At 48.3% G+C, this 24,193-nt stretch overlaps 1 protein-coding gene across 1 annotated transcript in view; it reads right to left on the bottom strand.

Moving 5' to 3' along the window:
* Window positions 1–24,193, bottom strand: part of tp53bp1 (tumor protein p53 binding protein, 1) — a 69,473-nt gene that overhangs the window by 42,843 nt on the left and 2,437 nt on the right. The window contains 9 exon segments of the mRNA XM_052042646.1: window positions 2,443–2,508; window positions 5,377–5,491; window positions 6,118–6,302; window positions 9,906–9,984; window positions 12,090–12,239; window positions 17,975–18,057; window positions 19,298–19,391; window positions 19,581–19,665; window positions 20,663–20,850. Coding sequence (XP_051898606.1) covers window positions 2,443–2,508; window positions 5,377–5,491; window positions 6,118–6,302; window positions 9,906–9,984; window positions 12,090–12,239; window positions 17,975–18,057; window positions 19,298–19,391; window positions 19,581–19,665; window positions 20,663–20,842 — 1,037 coding nt within the window. The 5' untranslated portion in view covers window positions 20,843–20,850.

The raw sequence follows: 24,193 nt of genomic DNA on the forward strand, positions 1-24,193 counted from the left end.
ACCTCACACAACACGATCACACACCGTTGGTGGCACACACCATCCCTTCATGCATCCCTGCCCCAAATCTCACACACCTTTCCCCACACAGTTTTATGTACCGAGCCACAGTGCAGAGCTCTCTCAGTCCTGCCCTGAAGGGTCAGGCCAAGGTAATGTGCTCGAGTCTCGTAGCCAAACCTGCAACAAGAACTCATTTCACTCTCAGTAAACCTGCACCCAACTAAACATTAACCTGAGCTTCCATCCCAGCAAGCTGTGAGGAACCAGAGGGGCTTAAATGAACTTGTGAAACAGGCTTAAGGAAATGTTGGAGGAGCTATCCACAGAGTTAGAAAGGATGGAAGGTAACCAGATCACACAATACCCTGTTTTAGTTGGGATTTAACCATTTCCTTCCATGAACCCCTGCCGTCTGGCTGTTGGCTGACTAACAAATCCACAGGGCAGCAATAACCATAGTTTCAAAAGGAGACAAGATGCTGCAAAAATCTGGTGCAACAACCAATCTGCTGGAGGAACTCAGCAGGTTAGGCAGCACCTGTGGGGGAAATGGACAGTCAACATTTCGAGTCGAGACCCTTCACCTGGACTGGATTTGAGTACAGATGAAAAGTTTTCAACCTGAAACTGTCCATTTCCCTCCACGGATGCTGCCTAACCCACTGAGTTCCTCCAGCATCTTGTTTTTTGCTCCATAGTTTCAACAAGTCTGGATAAAGCCCTTGAAAATTTAAAAACTTGGATCTTTCCTGGAGTGAAACCCCTCTAACGTCTCTTCAAAATACCCCGACCACACATGCATGACAGCCGTGAAAACATCAAACAGGGTGACATTCCCTTAAGAGAACAATAAACTAATTTACTGACACAAGTGTAAGAGACAATTTCACAACGAGCAAAGAAACGGTACAATTGCAAGTGGGTGTGGAGGTCGGGGGGGAGATGGTGTCAAACAAACCGTCACAGGTGTGTTTGTCTAGCAGAAAACGAGGAAGGATTAGGGCAAACCGTGCCAATTTGCAATGGAACAGTGGAGTGCGGTGATCACCTGCACAGGTGCAAGGCGTTCCTTCAAGTGAATGTCAGAGTGAGCTGTGCTCTGAGACAAAGTTAGAGAGAACTACAAGGCAGCTGACGTTACACTTACAGTTAAGAGTTAAAGATTGTTAGAGAACTGTGGTCATATTACTCCACGACATTTCATAACCTCATGCTGTATAATCTTTCGTAGTTTATTGTAACATTTGGTTCTAGTATTTAAGATGCTTCTATGTTATTTGTAGCATTTATTCAGTCATAATAAACTTAAGAGAGTTCTGGGCTGTGGTGCTCTGAGCCTTGACTGGTTTTACCCCAGCCAAACAGAGAAATAAGGGCAGGCACGGTAGTGTAGCGGTCAGTGTAACGCTATTACAGTGTCAGCGACCCGGGTTCAATTCTAGCTGCTGTCTGTAAGGAGTTTGTACATTCTCCCTGTGACTGTGTGGGTTTCCTCCAGGTGCTCCAGTTTCCTCCCACATTCCAAAGACGTACAGGTTAGGAAGTTGTGGGCATGCTATGTTGGCGCCAGAAGCGTGGCGACACTTGTGGCTGCCCCCAGAACATTCTACACAAAGATGTGTTTCGATGTACATGTGACTAATAAAGGAATTTTAATCTAAATAAGATAACAACAGTAAAGAGTTGGGCTTGAACTGATGCTTATGTTAACACAGAACCTACGTGAAGCAACTTTAACTATGTGATCTCACAGAGACACCATCTCATAAAAACCACAATCAGTATATACATCTAACTTCCAAGTCACTCATTAGAAAATATAATTCAGAAAAGCTGTTCTAAACTGTAACAATAACCCACAGATTCCCCCTTTAAAGACCAGTCAGAATCTACCCCAGTGCCTTCAAGCGACAGGCAGGCGGGGATCCTCCAGCTGATCACCCAGTCTGTGCCAAGCAAGTTAACCCAACATAGCATGAGCACACCTCACTGCAAGTCAATGTTCAGTTACTCTGCCACATCGAACAGCACAGCCAAATGCCACACAGCCTGAACCTTAGAAGATTGCGAGGTGATGATTGAAACACAAGATCCTGAGGGGACGTTGGGAAGGGCGAACGTGGAGAAGACGTTTCCTCTTGTGGGAGAAACTAGAACTATGAAGATCAGTTTAAAACAATAACAGGTTGCCCACTTAAGGCAGATAAGGTGATTTTCTTTTCTCTCAGAGGGTCACAAGTCCTTTAAAATCTCTTCCTCACAGGACAGTGGAAGCAGGGTCTTTAAGGCAGAGAAAGACATCTTGTTGACTAACAAAGGGGTGAAAGGTAATTGGGGGGTAGTTAGCAGTCACGCGGAGTTGAACAAACAGTTACATCAGCCACGATCTGACTGATGCCAGAGCAGGCTCAAGGCGCTGAATGGCCTGTTATTTCTTACCTGGCCTCACGCCCAAGGAATAACATTGGAATGTGGAGATCAACACCATGCAGTAGGAGACCACGTCTGATAAAAGAAGGGGACAAGCTGAGATAGAAACCGAGGGATGTATTCAGTCAAGGGGGGATGCGAATGCCTGGTGTAATCCGAGATGGCCCTTTTCGCACATGAAGAGACAGCCCAGAGCAACAACACCTGGTGACGGGTTACATGTCTGCTGCTGTCACCTGCGCTCCATACTCCCGGCCCTCGTTTCAGCACAGCCGCTGAGGGTGGTCCCAAAAACCAGCCACGCAGGGAAGTCGGCAACCTAATCCCAGTCTGCACTGCAGAATAAACAGCGCGTGTCACTGAGCAAGCTGGGTCGTACAGCAACACAGGCAGGGAAATAAAAATCATCACGATCTGAAACTTGAAGCCACCTGGCAATGGGATTGCACAGAATTCTGCTTCTTAAGAGACCACTAACTGCCTTCAGAGGCTGAAGCAACCAGTGACCGCCATGCTGTGGTACCGGTTGATCACCTTGGTCCTGCCCCCGGCCTTTGCCGCCAAGATCCACCAGCAGAAGCAGCTGGTGGATATCTTCAGGGGCAGGAGGAAGCACTGGAATGGGAATATTATCATCACATGTACCAAGGTACATTGATAAACCTGTCCTGCATACAGATCAATTGAGGCAGTACAAGGGAAAACAATACAGAATGTAGAATAAAGCGTCACAGCTACAGAGAAAGTGCAGTGCAGGTAGACAATAAGGTGCAAGGTCATAACGAGGTAGATTGTGAGGTTAAGAGTCCATCTTATCGTGCCAGGGAACCGTTCAATAGTCTTACATAACAGTGGGATAGAAGCTGTCCTTGAGCCTGGTGGTACGCGCTTTCAGGCTTTTGTATCTTCTTCCCGATGGGAGAGGGAAGAAGAGAGAATGTCTGGGGTGGGTGGGGTCTTTGATTATGCTGGCTGCTTTACCATGGCAGTGAGCAGTGTAGACAGGGTCCAGGGAGGGGAGGCTGGTGTCCGTGATGCGCTGATCTGTATCCACAACTCTCTGCAGTTTCTTGCAGGTCCCGGGCAGAGCAGTTGCCGTACCAAGCCGTGATGTATCCGGATAGGATGCTTTCTATGGTGAATCTATTTCCTCGCCCTTGTCTGCCACCTGGACATGCTGTGGTGGGGAGGTCCCCAGTGGCGGTCTCTCCATGCAGGAAACCTTCCCCTTTATATCGGGGGCCTGGCTGGATGGTGTTGCACAGAGCAGGGACGTGCAACAGATTTTTAAAGTTGGTTCACAAACTCCCAGTTCTATGTACATACTGAGTGTGAGAGGTTGTAGCCTCTCTGAGTGTTTGAAGGGGCTGCTCCTCAAGTTCTGGTTGCACTTCAGCCCAACTCTCCTGACCTTCGGGCATCCGGCGCAGAGGGGGGTGGGTGGGTGGGTCGGGGGAACCTCCTCGTCGCTCTGCTCCTGGCCAAGGTGGCCATTTACAGGCCTAGGCAGGAGGCCCTCAAGGGTTCCGAAGTGGATTGCCTGCCCCTCTTCCGAGGATATGTCCGTGCCCAGGTGTCCCTGGAGAGAGGACACACACCACAGGGACCAGAGTGCACCCTGGACAAGGATGGTTGTGTTTTAATTTGAATTTTGTAAATGTTCTGTAAATAAACTTAAAAAAAGAGTCATTGTCAGCTTTGTTCATTCCTAGGAAGCAGTCCCTTTGGACACCAACTCCATTTTATCAATGATCAGTCCACACACACACACACACACACACACACACACACACACACACAGTAAACCCCAACTGAAGAGCTGAGAGCCCAGGGATGAGACAGTCTTCCCAAGACCTCCGGACCCATCCCACCGCACACTCGGCCACAGGGTGCCAGTGTTCCTGGTGTCTCTGCTAGCCGCCATCTTCAGAAGGAAACTAAAAGAGCACTCAAGAAGCGGTGTGGGTTTCTGAACCATGGCAATCTGTGATCTACCACAAGATCTGGTTTCAACTCAGCCAGCTGTTGGGATCCGATTGCACTGCCAATTCAGCAGGGAAGAAATTCCCGTGGCAACTTTGAAGAGAGCAACTGCATGAATACTTGACAGAAAATATTTACAGGGATAACAGGGAAAGAGCAGGGAAGTGGGACTGACCAAATACTCCTTCCACAGGTCTGGCACAAGAATGGATGTGACTAAACCCTTGCATGTACCTGGAGGCTAGGTGATAGCCAGTTCTCTTTCATCACTCCGCAAGCTTCCTCACACGGTCTGAAGCATTACCCAAGGAAACACTGCTCTAAGCAACCACAGCATTCCATCGGAATCAAGTCGTGAATTTGAACAGGCAGGGGGGAGTGAGGGGTTTGGTGCAACAGGGTTAGAGGGTTAAAGAGTTGAGAATATACCATCTTTGATTAGCTTCTGGTCTGTGTATCCCCCTCCAGCTCTCTGAAATCTCCTTTCTTACCCCCAACCTTGCTTGTGTCAAGTTTTGGTCTAAGGCACTTCTTGTAGATCAGAGGGGGAATTACACAGCTCGGACAAATGGGCAGCTCGAGGTCACCACCAATGTGATGTGAATCCAGAAGTGAAGCGGAGGGATGGTGGGGTGAGAGGGAGATGGAGTTGCAGGGCTGGAGGAAGCTCCAGACATGGAAGGAGGAACAAAGACCATCAGGGGAAGAATTTTAAAAACAAGGTGCTGATAAACCAGGAGTGTATAGTAGGGCAGTGAGTACAGGGATAAAAGGTGAATGGGGCTTGGTGCTGGTTAGGACGCAGACAGGGTAGTGGGTGCCTCAGGCTGACAGAGTGTCGATAGAAGGATTCGAGAACGAGGACAGAACGATTAAGCCGGTGGCAAGGTTGGACATCGACCAGATGTGGGGATCACAGTAGCATCAGTGCGTGTCTAACCGGATTACCACCTCACTTACTCTGAGAGACTCTCCTGTGCCTGCGTCTGGTGCCCAGAGAGGTGCAGAACCTGGAGGTGATCGACTCCGGCAGCCAAAACACACTTATTTCCCACCAGAGTTTCTGCACTGGGGCCTGAGAGCAAGAAAGACAGGAAGAGTTTAAGAGACGAGCTGTAAATCTGCACCAGGACAGTAATTGTGCAGCAAACAGCTCGAGCAAACCCGAAGAGGCAAAGGAAGCAATGGTTCATCTCACGTTTCAGTTCAAGGGGCCCCGTGGGGAAAGGAGCCTTGCACAGTAATCCCCAAATCCCTCAACTGTTCTCATTAACCTAACCTCTGCTGGAATTGTCACAGGTTCATTACAGTTCCAAAACAGCCCATGTGTCCTGGTGCTCCTGGTTCCCCTCCAGCCTGCTCCACCAATCCCCTGTCACCATTTCCTTCTATTTCTTTCTTTATCCAGCTTCCCTTCAACTCCAATGCTGTTGTTCATCTTGACTACTCCCTCTGGCAATGAGGTTAACGTTCCTGTCAACCTCTGGGGAAGGACGTTTCTCCCCAATTCCCAATCAGATGTATTGGAGCCAGTCTTACATTAACAGCTCCTTACTCTGCTCCCACCCAAAAGTGGGAACGTCTTTTCCTAGTCTATCCCACAACTTCCAACTCCAGGGACGAGAGAGCGGTCCGCTGGGCTAAATGGATGCAGGGCTTCGAATCCCGGATGTACCCACTCCTCACTGGCAGAAGACGCACCTGATCGGGTCGTCGCGAGCATGTCCTCTTGCGTGGAGACGATCTGGGAATGTTCAGGGTCAGGGTTAGGCGAGTTCTCCTCGATCCGGAGACCACGAGGCATCAGGAAGTGGACCACCACCTCCTTTCCGGCTCCCAGCTTCTCCTGCCAGGAAGGTGCAGGCACGCTCGATATGACCTCCGACCTGCAAAGTATTATGAGTTAAGCCTGGGTTGACCAGCAAGGTCAGAGGTCAGGGCATCTCTCCCTTCTGATAATTTGGTAGCAGCATTGTAGGAAACTGCAAATGTTGATGGGATTGGCAGACAGGTACATGTGAATCCAACAATCAATCAAGCAAAGCATCACCAACTGTACTCAGCTAACATCTTCAACAAGCAAAGGTATCAGGTCCCCTTAACTCCCATGCTGTTGCTCACCTTAATCATTCCCTCTGGGAATGAGATTCACATTCCCATCAATCCAAGTGGGACCTAGGAGTACAAGTGCATAGCTTGTTGAATGTGGCATCACAGGTAGACAGGGTGGTGAAAAAGGCATTTGGCACACTGGCCTTCATCAGTCAGGGCACTGAGTACAGGAGTTAGGACATTATATGTTGCAGTTGTACAAGTCGTTGGTAAGGCTGCACTTGGAGCACTGTGTACAGTTTTGGTCGCCCTGTTATAGGAAAGACGTGGTTAAACTGGAAGAGCGCAGAAAAGATTTACGAGGCTGTTGCCAGGACTCGAAGGACTGAGTTACAGGGAGAGGTTGGCCGGGCAAGGTCTTTATTCCTTGGAGCATAGGAGAATGAGGGGTGACCTTACAGAAGTGTTTAAAATTATGAGAAGCACAGATAAAATGGATGGTAACAGTCTTTTCCCCAGGGTAGGGGAGTCCAAAACTGGGGGGGGGGAGGGGGAGATTTAAAAGGGACTTGAGGGGTAAGTTTTTCCACGGAGAGGGTGGTGAGTATATGGAACGAGCTGCCAGAGGAAGTGGGTGAGGCAGGTACAACAGTATCATTTAAGAGGCACTTGGATAGGTACATGGAGGAGCGGGGCTTGGAGGGATATGGGCCAAATGCAGGAAATTATTACCAGCTGGGTTGGCACCGTGGTCGGCATGGACTGGTTGGGCCGAAGGGCTTGTATCCGTGCTGTAGCGTTGAACACACACTGTTGCCCTATGTCAATTAGGCCAGGTGACCAAAAGTTTGGTCAGAGAGGTGTTTTGAGGAGCATGGGATAGAGATGGAAAGGATTAGGGAGGGGATCTCAGAGCTCGGGACCCAGACAGCCAAAGGCTTGACTGCCAGCCGAGGAGCCATTAGACTCGAGGACGACCAGAGGTTGTTACTGGAGGAGCGGAGAGATCTGGGAAGGTTGCAGGGCTGGAGATTAGAGGTAAGGAGGGGACAATACCATCAGGGGGAAGAACTTTAAGAGCAAAGTTCTGGTTAAGGAGCCCACTGTAGGATGGTGAAGGCAGAGGTGAAGGGTGAACAGGGCTTGGTACCAGCCAAGGGCACGGGCAAGGTACTGGATGGTCTTAGGCCAGGGGAGTGTAGAATGAGGGAGGCTGGCTAAGCACAGTGGGACAGTCGGATCAACAGGCAGCAGAGGGGCTGATGAGCTAGGGCAGGACACAAGAGAAGTAGCCCACTCAGCCCCTCAAGCTGCCCTCACCATTCAATATGATCATGGCTGATCCACCTCATGCCTCATCTCGTCCCTCTGTGCCTGGTCCCCACAGCCTGATCTTCAAACATTTATCTACTTCCCCCTTAAATACCCCCACTAATCCAGGCTCCACCATGCTCTGGGGAAGAGAATTCTGGAGATTTACCACCCTCTGAGAGAAGTTTCTAAGCACCTAGGTTTTAAATGACGGCCTCTAATCTTGTAACCACGTCTTCCTCATTTGAGATTCTCCCACTAGTGAAACATTTTGCCATCCACCCTCTTGTGCCCCCGAAAGATCCCGCATGAGATCACCCCTCTTCCTTCGCAACCCCAAAGAACATTCCTTCAGCCACTGGCAGGAGCCGGGTCAGGAGATATCATAGGCCAAAGATGACCCTCAGGGTCATCCAGTCTCAGACCATGGGCGACGTTTACAGCCTCCCCCCCCCCCCCCCGCAGCATCTCAAAGGCAGCACAAGAATAAGGAGCTTGCATTGCCATAGCACCGGTTACAACCTCAGCATACCCCAGAGATGACTTGAAGAACAGTCGCTGCCAAGTCCCAGAAAGAGCATCTGCCAGTTTTATGCACAGCAAGACCCCACTCCAGGCAAATGAGGTAGATGACCAGGTGATGTGCTTCGGTGACGTGGGTGGAGGGGAAAATTCTGGACCCAGACATTGGAAAGAATGGCCTGCTTGCCTTCAAAATAACGGCTGAGGCATCTTGCCCACCAATAACCCCCATCCCAACACCACCATGACAGCTGACCAGACCTTGGCTCAATGGCTGATCTAAAAGACAGTGTCTCCAACAGTGTGGCTCTCCCTCAGCACAGCTCTCGCCACTGTGAGAGCCTGGTGTATGTGTGCTCGAGTCGCTGCAGTGAGTGCTGACTCAGGAGGCAGTCACTGCCCATCAGTGAAAACACCCAAGGTGGGGTTGATGAGCTCTCTTTGAACCACCAGAGTTCCTTCACAAAAATTGACAGGGAGAGACTCAAGAGCCCTGTCCCAGGGACGGTGCTGGATGAACGTGGGACCATACAGAGACCAGGGGCCACAAGCCCATTTCCCACTCACTGGGATCTGAGAATCTGTTCCCTAATCTGATGATCTGCCTTTGGTTCAAAATCCATTTCAAGCAAAGTTGCCCATCTGGTGCTTACACTCAGAACGTAGCAAAGCATTGACAATGCTGCTTCTGTCGCCTTGGTTACACACAACACAACCACTGACATCACACATTACAATACGCAAGTAAAAGAACACAGCAGTAAACGCAGCCCAGTCCATCACGCAAACTAGACTCCCCTCCACTGACTGTCTACACTTCCCGCTGCCTCTCCCAACGTAATCAAGGACCCCTCCCACTCCAGTCACTCTCTTCTCCCCCCTCCCATCGGGCAGAAGATACAAGAGCTTGAGGACACGTACCAGCAGGCTCAAGGACAGCTTCTATCCCACTGTTATCAAACTCTTGAACGACCTCTCATATGCTATAGATTGAAAGATCAAGAGCTCATGTACCTCATCACGGCCCCTGCATTTTACTTTGTCCACCTGCACTGCACTTTCTCTACAACTGTAACACTATATTCTGCATTCTATTTTCCTTTGTACTACCTCGATGTACTTACGTATGGAATGATCTGTCTGGATGGCAAGCAAACAAAAGCTTTTCACTGTATCTCGGTACACGTGACAATAATAAACCAATTCCAATTTGGCCCCTCTTGCCTGCAACAATGCCCTCAGTCCCATTTCTCCACATTTCCTTGTAACCCACCCTCTCTCACGTTTATAATCTCCCCCGCCAGCCCCACCCCGCTCGATTCTCCGATCACCCACCTGACATTAACTTACAGTGGCTAATCAACAGACCAGCACGTCCTTGGGAGAACGTGCAAACTCCACACAGACAGCACCCAAGGTCAGGATTGAACCTTGGTCTCCAGAGCTGAAATCCCACATCCCATAAATCTTTTGTGTGCCCACTCTAGGAACTTCACATCCTTCCTACAGTGTGATCAGAATTCCCCGCTGAGGTCTAACCCGTGTATGGTCAGTACTACTTCCCTGCATTTGCCCACACATTGTTACCCCATCAACCTACCTACCTCTCAGGAGGGTGTCCAGCCACAGTCCCAGCTAAGGGCTGGTCAACCGGGAGGTCCAAGGCAGCCCCAGTGTCCACAGCTGTAAGGAATCAGGAGACAGCAGGGTTAAAGGCCTGGTGTTTGGTGGGATCCTACTCTACTCTAGAGGAGTGCACAGGCCTACTGCCCCCCAACCCACTTTCAGAGGGCTCTCCCACAGACAGAACCCTGGTCAGAGACCACAAGGGTAATCCCTGTACAAGGAAAAAACCCCACGTGGTCAGGTTTCCCACCAGTGGTCACACTCCCCCAGAGGGATGCTCTGAAGGAAGCAAACTAGCATCCCCTCCATCGACCCCATCCACACTTCCCACTGCCTCGGGAAAGCAGCCAACATAACCAAGGACCCCTCCCACTCCCATCATTCTCTCTTCTCCCCTTGGGCAGAAGATACAAAAGCTGGAGAACATGTACCACCAGACTCAAAGGCAGCTTCTACCCTGCTGTTATCAAACTCTTGAATGGACCTTTCACACACTAAAGGTTAAGTTCTTGATCTCCCGATCTACCTCAATGTGGCCCTTGCACTTTATTTGTTTACCTGCATTGCACTTCCTCTCTAGCTGCTACACTATATTCTGCAATCTGTTTTCTTTTTACTACCTTGATGTACTTATATATGGCACAATCTGCCTGGTTGACATGCAAAGAAGATTTTTTTTCACTTCATTTCGGCAGACATGACAATAGTGAATGGATACAAACCCTTGCCAGTGTCTGTGACAGCCAAGAGCAGGTCACTCTCTCCTCCCACAGCATTACAGGGTTGCCTCCCCCACCCCAGCACTAGAGGAGATGCTCTCTCCCATTCCACTTGCTCATAAGCAGTGACAAGACCCAAGCCCCTAGCAGAAGGGCTGTGGTCTGGTCCTGGAGAGTCCACCTGTCGAAGGACCTCCCACCCAAACCTATCAAACGCAACAGCGGGGTCACCTGGGCTGACGCAGGGATGAGTTCAACTGGTGACATGAATGGCAGCGGAAACACCAATCACTGCTCTACACAGACATCAGCTGAGATCTCAGAACAACAGCCCATTGTTCTGGCACTCCCTCAGCTCCACCCCACCCTATAGGATATCACCCCCCCAAACCCAGCCTCCCTCAAGGCAGCACTCCCTCAGCACAGCACTGGAGTGTCACCATGTAACTTGTGGTCAAAGTCCCATAAATATGAAAACATGAACTGGCAAATGATCTGCTGGAGGAACTCAGCGGGTCGAGCAGTATCTGTTTGGAGGGGTCAGGAATCGTCAGGGTTTCAGGTCCAAGCCCTGCATCCGGACAGATCAGAGAGGGGAGATGGCCGGTATAGAAAGGAGATGGGGAGTGGTGAGACAGGAGCCAGAGGTGGACAGAGGGGGTGAGTGGAGGGGAAAAGACAAGGGGCAGATTGCATCAGGTAGGGGAGGGGAGAGGAGGGGGTGGAGTTGAGAGCGAGAGGCAGGTGGAGCAACACACACAAAATGCTGGAGGGACTCAGCGGGTCAGGCAGCACCTACGGAGGGAAATGGACAGTCGACGTTTCGGGCCGAGACCCTTCATCAGGACTGGGAAAGAAGAGGGCAGAAGCCGGAATAAAAGAGTGGGGGGAGGGCGAGGATCACGAGTTGGCAGGTGATAGGTGAGTTCAGGTGAGAGGGGGAAGGTAGGTAGGTGGGTGGGGGAGGGGGAGAGGTGGGAATGATGCGAGAACCTTGGAGGTGACAGGTGGAAGAGGCAAAGGGCCGAACATGATGGACTCAGAGGAGAGGACAGTGGACCATGGAATAGAGGGAAGGAGGAGAGGAACCAGAGGGCCAGAGGGAGGAAGGTGTTGGGTGAGGGACAGGGGAAAGAGAAGGGGTAAAGGGGCCAGAGGGATGGGAAACCAAAGGTGGGGGGTGGGAAAAACAGATGGTGGTTACTGGGTTAGAGAAAGTGATGTTGATGAGGTCAGGTTGGAGACTACCGAGGCGGAACATGAGGTGTTGGATGATAGATGGAGGCAGACAAAGAAATCAAAATCAGAGGCAGATGGAGTGAGGTGGGAGGAGGGGAGGGTGAAGGTTGGAGGGTGAGGCTTTAAAGACAGCGACAGATATTGAAAAGACTGTAAGAATTGATCCCGAGTAACCCCGTGATCGTTCAGTTGGCCACCTCTTACCGGGGTCGGGCTCCTTGCTGGGAGGGTCGGCGTCTACGTTCACCTCCTCCGGGTGACGCTCGCCCCCACCCGCTTCGTTGGTGGTGACGTCGGGATCAACATCCTGACTGTCAGACAGTTCCAGTGGTCCCAAACCTGCCTGAGAGGAGCCTAAATAAAAGACATGGCAAAGATCACAGAGCGAGGAAAGTCAAATGGTTCATCCAAGTTTATCCACCCTTATGAAGACCCGGGCTTCACATTTTGGGTCACTTGCTATGGCAAAGCCAGTGTTTATTGTCCTTCCCTCATCCCCTTTGAGAAGCTGGTGGTGAGCTCCTGCCTTGAACCACTGCAGTCTGTGTATTAAAGGTGCTCCCAGTGCGGCTGGGGAGGCAGTTCCTTGGTTTAGGTGAAGGTACGGCGATATACTTCCTCAGCTGGACAGTATGGGGTTTGGGAAGGTACTTGCAGGTAGTTGTAGACAGTCAAGAGAGAAAGAAAGAGTTAAGTAGAAGAATTGGAAACAGAGAGACCTGGTCAGCATGGAACGGGACTGCGTGAAGTGGGGTCACCGAGCACGCTAACAAACTTCTGCAGACGCACTGTTGAAAGTATCCCAACTGGTTGCATCATGGTCTGGTACGGCAATTTGAATGCACAGGAATGCAAAAAGCTGCAGAGAGCAGTGGACTCAGCCCAATATATCACGGGCACATCCCTCCCCACCATCGGTAGTATCTACATGAGATAAAAATCGCCACGATCCGGGCCGTGCCATCTTCTCACAGCTATCATCAGCCAGGAGGTACAGAAGCCTGAAGTCCCACACCACCAGGTACAAGAACAGCTACTTCCCTTCAACTGTTCAGTTCTTAAACCAACCAGCATAACTCTAATCACTACCTCAGTATAGCGACACTATAACCACTTGGCACTACAATGGACTTTGCTTTTATTTGTTCTAATTTGTTCTAATTGTGTTCTTTCTTGTATAATTTATGCTTAATTTGTTTTTCTCGTGAATGCTGCTGATCTGATGCTCTGTGCCTGTGATGCTGCTGCAAGTAAATCTTTCATTGCACCTGTGCACACATGGACTTGTGCACATGACAATCAATCAAAACCGGTTAGTGTCTGTGTGGGAGCAGAGCTGAGATGGCTTTAGAGCCCTGAGAACATCCCACTATCCCTGAACACAGGAAAACAGATACAGATATTGATATGTGCACAAACATTTTGGGATACTGTGTACCAGGAACAGTCCGGTAAATTGTACCGATAACTGCAGACCAGCAGCTGAGGTGATTATGGAAGCCAGTGGGAATTTAAAAGAATTAAAAAAAACAAGCAATTTAGAATGGGTTTATTATTGTCACATGTACTGAAGTACAGTGAAAAACTTGTCTTGCATACCGATCGTACAGGTCAATTCATTACACAGTGCATTGTGGTAGTACAGGGTAAAACAATACAGAATAAAGTGTTACAGTTACAGAGAAAGTGCAGTGCAGGCAGACAATAAGGTGCAAGGTCATAAGGAGGTAGATTGTGAGGTCAAGAGTCCATCTTATCGTACTAGGGAACCATTCAACAGTCTTATAACAGTGGGATAGAAGCTGTCCTCGAGCCTGGTGGTATGTGCTCTCAGGCTTTTGTATCTTCTTCCCGATGGGAGGGGCAGAAGAGAGAATGTCCAGGGTGGGTGGGGTCTTTGATTATGCTGGCTGCTTTACCGAGGCAGCGAGAAGTATGGACTGAGTCCATGGAGGGGAGGCTGGTTTCTGTGATGTGCTGAGCTGTGTCCACAACTCTCTGCAGTTTCTTGCTGTCCTGGGCAGAGCAGTTGCTATACCAAGCTGTGACACATCCAGATAGGATGCTTTCCATGATGCATCGACAAAAATTGGTGAGGGTCAAAGTGCACATGCCAAATTTCTTTAGCCTCCTGAGGAAGTAGAGGCGTTGGTGAGCTTTCTTGGCCGTGGCGTCTACGTGGTTGGACTTATAAGACGTAAAATTAAAGCAATGTCTGGAAGATATGTGAAAACATGTATAAAGGATGCCTCATAAGATAACCAGCTGTAATTACTCCGGAGATCGACAACAGCAGAGTCCCTGATTCGGAGAACTCACCGCATCAAACCCAACCAGGTTCATCAGAGGCAGTAATATCTAGATACAAGTAGTCGGGGTTTGCAAGTAAAGAGTTGTGTAATCAGAGAGTTAATGAGTGTAGTTTGAAACTACGTGGTGATTCTTTGAGTTATCTGAACTAACCACGATTAATAAAGTATACTTGTCAGGCAAAGTCATTGTCTGGTGTGTTTCATCTTGCGTTTCATCTTGTGTTGTATTTAATTGGCAATATTTGGTGTCCCTGGTGGGGTTTGATAAGAAGTGCTTCTAAAGCTGAACCACCCTTGTAAATTATTTAAATCTGTAGCAAATGCTGGGTTAGTCACACCACGGCTACCTGCCCCAGTAACGGCCACGAGCATCAGACGACAACGGAAGCTGAGGAATCATGGTGGATTAGTTCCTGCAAGACGACTTAAATATAAAATGGATAGAAACCTCGGTTAAGGATGGCCTGTCAAGGACAGGATCCCTGGGGGAGGTGCTCTGGGAACAGGTTCAAGTTACGAGGACAAAAGAGCCAAAGAATTAAGTAAATCAATGCCGTTGTATGTGTGTAACTAGAATGTGCAAAGAAGATTTATGAAATTGTAAAGTAGATTTACGAGGATGTTGCCAGAACTTGAGGGCCTGTGTTATAAGGAGAGGTTGGGCAGGCTAGGACTTTATTCCTTGGAGAGAGAAGACTGAGGGGTGACCTTATAAAGGTTATAAGATCATGAGGGGCACTGATAGGGTGAATGCACACAGTCTTTCTCCCCAGAGTAAGAAAGTCAAAAACTAGAGGGTGTAGTTCTAAGGTGAGAGGGGAAAAGATTTAAAAGGGACACTAGTGGCAAATTCTTCATGCAGAAAGTGGTGCATATGTGGAACGAGCTGCCGAAGGAAGTGGTTGAGGCAGGTACAGTAACAACATTTAAAAGACACTTGGACAGGTACATGGATAGGAAAGGTTCAGGGGAATATTGGCTACATATGGGCAAATGGGACTGGCTTAGATGGGTATCTTGGTCAGCATGGACCAATTGGGCCGAAGGGCCTGTCTCCATACTGTGTGACTCTAATTAGAAGTTAAAGAAGAAGGAATTAACAAGCTGAAGCAACAATTAGGAAAAAGTCAGGATGAGAGTTCAAAGTATAAACCCTGCTGGGAGCAGGAGGAATGATAGTGCATAGCAGGGAGATGAATGTATTGTATTCGAGTCAGCTTCAGGCTCAAGTAGAGAGACAGTCTCAAGAGGAACAGCTATCAGTGATAAAACAAAACGAATTAGAGGAAAATAAAACAATTAGAAGATAAATGTAATGATTTGTAAGCAGCAGGACAAGTCCTCCATAAGAATCATCAGGCTGAAAGAGAGAAATGGGTTGATCATTCTAAATGGCATCAGAAAAATGAAACAACAGCTTAGCCTCCAGAGGGGATTCACGTGTGCCTATTCTACAAAGACAGGGAAGACTGGAAATGGAATTGGTTTATTATTGTCAATTGTACCGAGGTGCAGTGAAAAACTTGTCTTGCACACTGTTCATACAGTTCAATTCATTACACAGTGCATTGAGGTAGTACAAGGTAAACAATACAGAATAAAGTGTAACAGCTACAGGGAAAGTGCAGTGCAGGGAGACAATAAGGTGCAAGGTCATAACGAGGTAGACTGTCCATTTTATCGTACTAGGGAACAGTTCAATAGCCTTATAACAGCAAGATAGAAGCTGTCCTTGAGCCTGGTGTTAAGTGCTTTCAGGTTTTTGTGTCTTCTGCCCAATGGGAGTGGGGAGAAGAGAGAATGCACGGGGTGGATGAGGTCTTTGATTATATTGTGATGTACAATGTCATAGAGCCATAGGGCCATAGAGTCTTACAGAATGGAAACTGGCCCTTCGACCCAACTCGTCCATGCCGACTGTGTTGCCCAGTGAGCTGGTCTCATCTGCCCATGTCTGGTGCTGTGACAGATGAGACAGCGAGTGGGTTTGGTCAGGATGAGGGTTATGAACATCTGGAGCCACTCTAACAGTATCAGGGTCCCGCTCAGACACCACCCACGTTGCCAGTAGCTGCATCGCAGCCTCAGCAGTTCCCACTACCTAGATAAATCTCTCGGTGACAACCACAACATTCCCCGATGCTGAGAAGGAGCAGCATGTTATGAGACCCCATTTTCAGTAACACAACTAGTGGAGATAGCAAAGGAAGACCCTGTCTTTGAGCTATACTGAAATCTACACGAATTATTGGATGCTGTGCACAGACAGCGAGTGCTACATGGGCTCAACGATGGGGAGGAGGTAAAATCGATAATGCCTTGTCTTAGTTAGCTGTGTTTTCTGCCTTATCCAACCCTCAGAACATGGGTGGAGGCTCCCAAGACGACATGAAAAATGCAGTTTTAGCATTTATGGTATTTAACAGGGGAAACTCAGTGACAGGGTTAAACAGGTGTAAACAGTGAAAGGGGGAGCATCCCACAGCACTTACAAACGGCTTGTGGCTTCAGTCTGAGGAAATTTATGGTCCACATTTAAACAGAAGAAGTTTATCGGAGGTAGAGAGATGGTGCTGGACTCATACTTTAATCTCACTTCAACTGAAGTGTTCCAACAGCCTTGTGATCATTTTGACTCCATTGACAAGACCCACAACAAGGCACAGGTATTGTGTGGAAAGTTCCGAGTGTGGGAGAAGGAAGTGCAGGAGTCAGGTTCGAAATCAGGGAAGGGTTCAGGAGCAGCCAGAATGTTTCCCCTTCGAGAAAATACATTGTGTAGAGAAATGAAGGTCCGGTAGAGGGCAACAGAGAGGTCACGGAAGGGGAAACATCACAACGCTGGAGTACTGCTTCAGTAAAGCAGCCAGCATAATCAAAGACCCCACACACACAGGGCATTCTCTCTTCTCCCCCCTCCCATCGGGCAGAAGATACAAAAGCCTGAACGCACGTACCACCAGGCTCAAGGTCAGCTTCTATCCCACTGTTGTAAGACTATTGAACGGTTCCCTAGTACGATAAGATGGACTCTTGTCCTCACAATCTACCTCATCATGGCCTTGCACCCTATTGTCTGCCTGCACTGCACTTTCTCTGTAACCGTAACACTATACTCTGCATTCTGTTATTGTTTTCCTTTCTACTACCTCGATGTACTGATGTGATGAAATGATCTGTATGGATGGCATGCAAAACAAAGTTTTTCACTATACCTCGGTACATGAGACAAAATAAACCAATTACACCTTCACCCTATCTAGATTGGTAGTGGGGGCTAACACCATAGTATGGTACCCAAATCCACTGCTTCAACTGTGATAATCTGGGTCTTTATGCCCAGAATTGTATGAAAAATAGGTTTTATAATCTCCAGCACTGTCAGCGTGGAGTTTGCACGCTCTCCCTGTGACCCTGTGGGTTTCCCCCGGGTGCTCCGGTTTCCTCCCACATCCCAAAGACATGCGGGTTGGCAGGTTAACTGGCCTCTAAATTGCCCATGGTGAGTCAATGAGGGGTAGAATCTGAGGGAGTTGATGACAATTAAAAAAAGTGGAATTAATGTAGGATTAGCGTAAATGGGTAGTTAATGGTTGGTGCGGACTCTATGGGCCGAAAGGCCTGTTTCGGAGAAGTATGACTCTATGACAGAGGTGGGGTGGAAAATTAAAGTGGGCCACCTTGTGCGACCAATGAATATAATATCTACAGAGACACTCAGAGCCCGACACAGGCCCTTGGTCACTTCCACACCCATCGTTAATACCCAACATCTACCTTCAACGCTGACGGAGTTGGTCGTGAGTTCTGTGACTTCAGCTTCTCTCTCGCGTGGGCTGGTGCAGGTGTTCCGAGCACTGCTGAAGCAACAGGCAGGACAAATAATGAGGTATGCACACGTCTGTATGATGTAACTATTCCCTGACAACATTGGAGACACAGCAAAACAAAATGTGCACACAGCAAGATCCCACAAGCAGGTATTTCTGTAAATCGGGCAAGGCACCAGCTATAACCACTCCTAGTTGTTCTTAAAAATCGCACTCCACCAAGTAGGTTGTTGGCAACTCATCTTCACCATGGCAACTCCCATCAACCGAAGCCCTTCTCTACTCACCCTGTACCTGGAGAACTCTGCACTGTATGCCGGGCGGTGGGAAGTCAATGTCCACTAGTGCTGGGGACATCTGGGAAGGTAGGAGTCAAGTGAAATGAAGGTTGGATCCCGACCTCTAGTGCTGTCCATGCGGAGTTTGCACGTTCTCCCTGTGACCGTGTGGGTTTCCCCCAGGTACTCCGATTTCTTCCCACTTCCCAAAGACGTGCAGGTCAGTAGGTTAACCGACTGCTGTAACCCACCCCTGGTGTGTAGGTGTTGGCCAGGAGGAGTCAGTGTATTATGTATATACGGAGTGTGAGAGGTTGCAGCCTCTATTTGAGTTTCTGAAGGGGCTGCTCTCCTCAAGTTTTGGCTGCATTTCAGCCCCATCTTCAGTCACCCAGTGCAGAGGGGGGGTGGGTCGCTCAGGGGATCTCCTGGTCAGTTTGCTCCTGGGCCTAGCCAAGGTGGCCATTCATGAGTCTGGGCGGTGGGCAGTCAAGGGTTCTGCCCGAGCCGATTGCCTGCCCCGCTTCCAGGGTTACGTCCCTGCCCGTGTCCCCCTGGAGGAGGAGCACGCGGTATCCACAGGTACAATGGGGGAGTTTCGGGACCGGTGACACCTCAGGAGCTCAAGTGCACTCTGGATAGCAATGACTGTTATAATCTGAAACTGTAGATAGTGTGTATCATGAAGTCCTGTAATGTTGTATTAATGTATTCTTGTAATCACCGAATAAACCACCTTTGGAAAGGGAATAAAAAGTGTGATAGAATCTGGGGGGAATTTATGGGAATGTGTGGAGAAAATGTTACTGGGAATGAGATTGCTCTGAGCCAGCATACGCTCGATGGGCCGAACTGTCTGAATTGTCTAAAGTGGCAGAGGTTCCTCTCCAGAATGCCCTTTCTCGTTACAATCCTTTACCATCACAAGTCTGGTCTCCAGCCCTCTGAAGCCTCCAAAGTGTCAGTCACCTCGATAAGATGGCGTCACCTACCTGGTCTGTCCATTTGGCCGCGGCTGGTCTTCAGCTGAGGAGGCGGACCGCTCATCTGAGCTGTGACCTGTCGCTGTCTCCATGGCACCCACAACTGTAGATGGGAGAAGAGGGTTGATCACACACGCACACCGCCTTGCACGCACCACCCTCGCCCCATCCACTACTAGCAGCCGTCCCGAAGTGACTGCTCAGTACAAGCTGAGGCTCCTCAAACAACCTCACAAATACACAGCGGCAACGTTCTCCGTGGCAGTTTAACCCCTGCTCCACCAGCTCTCACCATTGCCGTGTGATTCTCTCTGTCCCGCCTGCTCCTCACTGCCTCCTGTTGAGCCTTTGGCTGCCGACTGGCCAGTGATCAGCTCCTGAAAGACACAACACAGCAGCAGCTACGAATCTGAGTGACACAACTCAACTCCAGCCTCTCCTGCAACCCAGTAACCTGAACACCCCCGTCTTTCGGGAACAAATCCAATTGGGAACTCAGGAGAAACTCTGTTACTGAGAGAACAGGGAGGATGTGGAACAGATTGTCATGGGGATGGTTAACATGGGTGTGTTTAAGGGGAAACTGGATAAACAGGAGGGAGAAAGGAATAGAGGGATACGATGAAGGGGCAAGAAGTGTTGAGGAGAGGTGCCAAATGATCTACCTCTATGTTCCAAATTCAATGTAAAAGATATTTGAACACAAGTATTAAATGAGACAGAGAACTTAGACCTTGTGCATAGTCACAGCTCTCAGCAACAATTCCAAGTGCTTAAGGTTCAATGAATCTTGGAAAAGACTGCACAAACTTCAACAAGGAGTATCATGTTCAGTTTTGGTCACCCTGCTATAGGATAAGTGTTATTAAACTGGAAAAAGTGCAGAAAAGATTTATAAAGATGTTGCCAGGACTTGAGGGACTGAGTTATAGGGAGAGGTTGGACAGGTTAGGGTTGTATTCCTTGGAGTGAATGCACTCAGACTTTTTCCCAGGGTTGGGGAAATCAAGAACTAAAGGGCATAGGTTTAAGGTGAGAGGGAAGAGATTTAATAGGAATTTGAGGGGCAATTTTTTGTTTTACACAAAGAGTGGTGGTATGTATGTGGAACGAACTACCAGAGGAATTGGTTGAGGCAGGTACAATAACAACTTTTAAAAGATAGTTAGAAAGGTACATGGATTGGGAAGGTTTAGAAGATTATGGCCAAACGCTGGCAAATGGGACTAGCTTGGATGCGGCATCTTGGTCGGTGTGGACCAGTTGGTCGGTTGGCCTGTTTCTGTGCTGTATGACTCTATGACTGAGGGCTGCCATTGGGATGAAGTGGAGGATAGTGAGACTAGTGAAGGGTGAAGATCTGGGTTTTCTCACCAGGACGGGGCTCTGAGTGGGAGCCTGCAGATTCGACAGGCACCTGGCTTGTAGGTGACGGTAACTCCGCTCTGGGTCATCCTCCGACAGCACACTCTCCGGCTGGGAGTCTTCCACTATCAAGCACGGGGTGTCCTGCTGTGAGAAGTCTGCCTCCAGCTGTGTCCCGTTAGGGTCCATGTGATGTACTGCAGTGAAGCACAACACATAAATACAGGTAATCGGGCACAGGGCGATCCAGTGACAGCACGCACACACCTATGCACACACTTTCTCTCTCAGAATCCAAGAGAGCCATAATGAATCAGGGTTAGAGGCACAGAATGCAGACATTAAATGCGGCCAATACTATTTACATTATTAAATCCTGATTTCACAGGCACACTTCCATAATGCGTTGATTTTCTATTACTTGAAACTAAAAGGCAAAGATTACAGCTGATTGGAGTGAGCTTCTCTGCAGTACTGAGGTGCTGCAACCTGGTGATGCCACCACAGGTGTGGAGGAGTAATTATAGCGTGACAGGTTTACATACGATATTACCATTATAACTGATTTAGGAATCGGTAAAAGGCAAAGGTGCTGCACAAGTAGGACAAAACCTAACAAGCACCAAAAGGTTTTCTAACCAGGAGGCAGATGGAAACTTGCAATTTTTCTAAAACTAGAGGATTTAAGGTGAGCGGGGAAAGATTTAAAGGGGACCTGGGGGGAAAGTATTTTTCCCCCCTACACAGTGGCGAGTGTGTGGAACGAGCTGCCAGAGGGAGTGGTAGAGGTGGATACAATTACAATGTTTAAAAGACATTTGGTTAGAAAAGGTTTACATGGTTACATGGTTAGAAAAGGTTTAGAGGGATACAAGTCAAACGCAGGCAAATGGGACTAGCTCGGATAGACATCTTGGTTGGCATGGACTAGTTGGACCGAAGGGCCTGTTTCCCTGCCGTACAACTCTATGACTCAATGAATATAGTGCTGACATTGCAATAATACACGTATTTCCTACCAGATAAAACTACAAAAATCATACATCATTTAGGAGATAGGCTTAGATAAAGAAGGCCATATAGCCCATCTGATATCCTTTGACCATGATAACTGCATTTCTATAGCAACCTTCATAACCTCAGGATGTCCTGATTAAACTTTGCAGCCAATTAAGCTGCTCCTTGAAGTGTAGTGACAATTATAATGTACAAAATGCTGCACCTAAACTCAATGTGGTAACATCCTGATAACATTGGTTGGATGGGAGATTGCCAGCGGGTAGAACTCCACTGCTCTTCTTTGGAACAGTGACACGAGACTCTTTAAACAGCATTCATGACATCTTCATTGTATCTGACAGGCAGCACCTCCAATGGTGCAGCACTCACACAGCACTGAAGAGAAAATGTCAACCTGGATTAGCTTTTCGTAACTTCGATGCTCTCCCGACGACATTTGAAAATAAGGCCTTCCCTTTGATAATCACACAGGCACTCTTAGCCCATTATCCACATCAATTATTTGACATGCTGATTAAGAACCAGAATACCCTCAAGACAGAGTCTTTATGTTACTAAGACATAACCTGCCTGCTCTCCTGGGCTCACAGCACTGTGTGCCAAACATACAGAGCATCTCTCAGTCCAGCAACACCTCACCTGCTGGGGGAAGGTGGTTCCCACGCAATGGGTTGAGGGAATTGGATCTCCAGTGATAACCTTGCACATGTTCTTCATTCTTCTCCCAGAGAAATAATCAGGGGAAACTATTTTGTAGCAGATTTCTCATGGGAATCACATTGCCAGGATTCAGATTAAACTGAACATCAGAAAAACTGCAGATGCTGGAAACCTTAAACAAAAACAGAAAATGCTGGAAAAACACAGCACATCAGTCCTAACAAAGGGTCACGGACCCAAAACATTGACGGTTTCTCTTTCCACAGGGGCTGCCTGACCTGCTGAATTTTCCCAGCTTTTTTCTGTTTCTACTGAAGGTTACAGTGGTCTGTCAGCAGGGATAGGAAGCAACTATATGCAGGCACACAAAAGCTTTGCAAAACGACGGGATGGCGCACCGTCACGAGTTATAAGCCACCGTTGATCCAGCAGAACATGCTAACAAGCCCTAGGTGTGGCTACAGACTGTACCAGCCAGACACACTAATTTTACTAAACAAATATCTTCCCACTGTTCAGCAATCAAGGAAAGGAAGTACTCCCAACAAATTAAATAAAACATGTTATAGCCTAAATGTTCTTTAACATAATTTTACCAGCCAATGCACAGACAGGTTAAAGTTCTTGCACACAGACTCTTTCAAATATGCCTCGGGTGATCACAGGTACAACACCAGAAGAATTAACCAGCAGTGGCATGACTGAAACAGCATCACTTGTCAATTGCCTCTGGAGAATTTGCCAAAAAAAAACTTTTCCTTTGCACCTTCCTCATCCTCAGTGTCGCAAAATGCTCACTAGCCAATGTAGTGTGGGCACTGCTTAATGTTGGAAACGTTCACTCACAGCAAGATCCCATGAGCAGATAATGAACAAGCAGAGTAGCAAAGTGGAGACACAGAAGAGTGCAGATGCTGGAATCTGGAGAAACACACAAAACGCTGGAGGAACTCAGCATCTACGGAGGGAAAGGTACCCAGGATGGACACATGGCTGTGGCAAATTAGTAAGTTGGTTTATTATTGTCACATGTACTGAAGTGCAGTGAAAAAAATTGTCTTGCATACCGTCCTTACAGATCAATTCATTGTAACAGTGCATGGAGGTAGTACAAGGGAAAACAATAACAGAATGCAGAAAAAGTGTTACAGCTACAGAGAAAGTGCAGAGCAGGCAGACAATAAGGTGCAAGGTCACAACTAGGTAGATTGTGAGGTCAAGAGTCCATCTCATCATACTAGGGAACCATTCAATAGTGAGTCTGGGTGAGCACATGGTCAAAGAGCAGCAGAGATCATAGAGAGGGTTTCACAGAACAGGGGTAAACACTGGCTAGGGCACCACGGATAACTCCCAGCCCTTCTTTGAAACAGTGCCATTGGATCAAAGAGCACTGAGAGACGACACATCTGACGTAAAGCGCCAGAGCGTCAGTTTGAATTTCAGCCCAAGTACCCACAGCCTGCTGGTTAAACTAGAATACAACCACTCGGTCATGGGTGCCAACTCATCAGACCAGGATGCGATGGAGGTGGGGGAGTTTGGAACGGGGGTGGGGTTGGGAGGAGTGACAGAGGAAGCCCCATTTTGTTTGGACTGTGGTCTTTTCGCATTGTTTCTACATTTGCTGAGGCTGAAGTCAGACAAATCAGATATGTGGACCTGAGTAGATTCTTCCCCTCTCCCTGGGTGCTCCGGTTTCCTCCCACATCCCAAGTACGTGCAGGTTGGTAGGCTCATTGGTTGTTGTATATTACCCCAAGTATAGGTGAGTGGTAAGGAATCAGGGGGGGAGTTGATGGAAATGTACAAGGGTATATGTTGCAAAGAAATAAGTGGGGGAATAGGATTGATGTGGGT

This window comes from Pristis pectinata, chromosome 32 (assembly GCF_009764475.1).
Source record: "Pristis pectinata isolate sPriPec2 chromosome 32, sPriPec2.1.pri, whole genome shotgun sequence".
Taxonomy (NCBI): Eukaryota; Metazoa; Chordata; class Chondrichthyes; order Rhinopristiformes; family Pristidae; genus Pristis; species Pristis pectinata.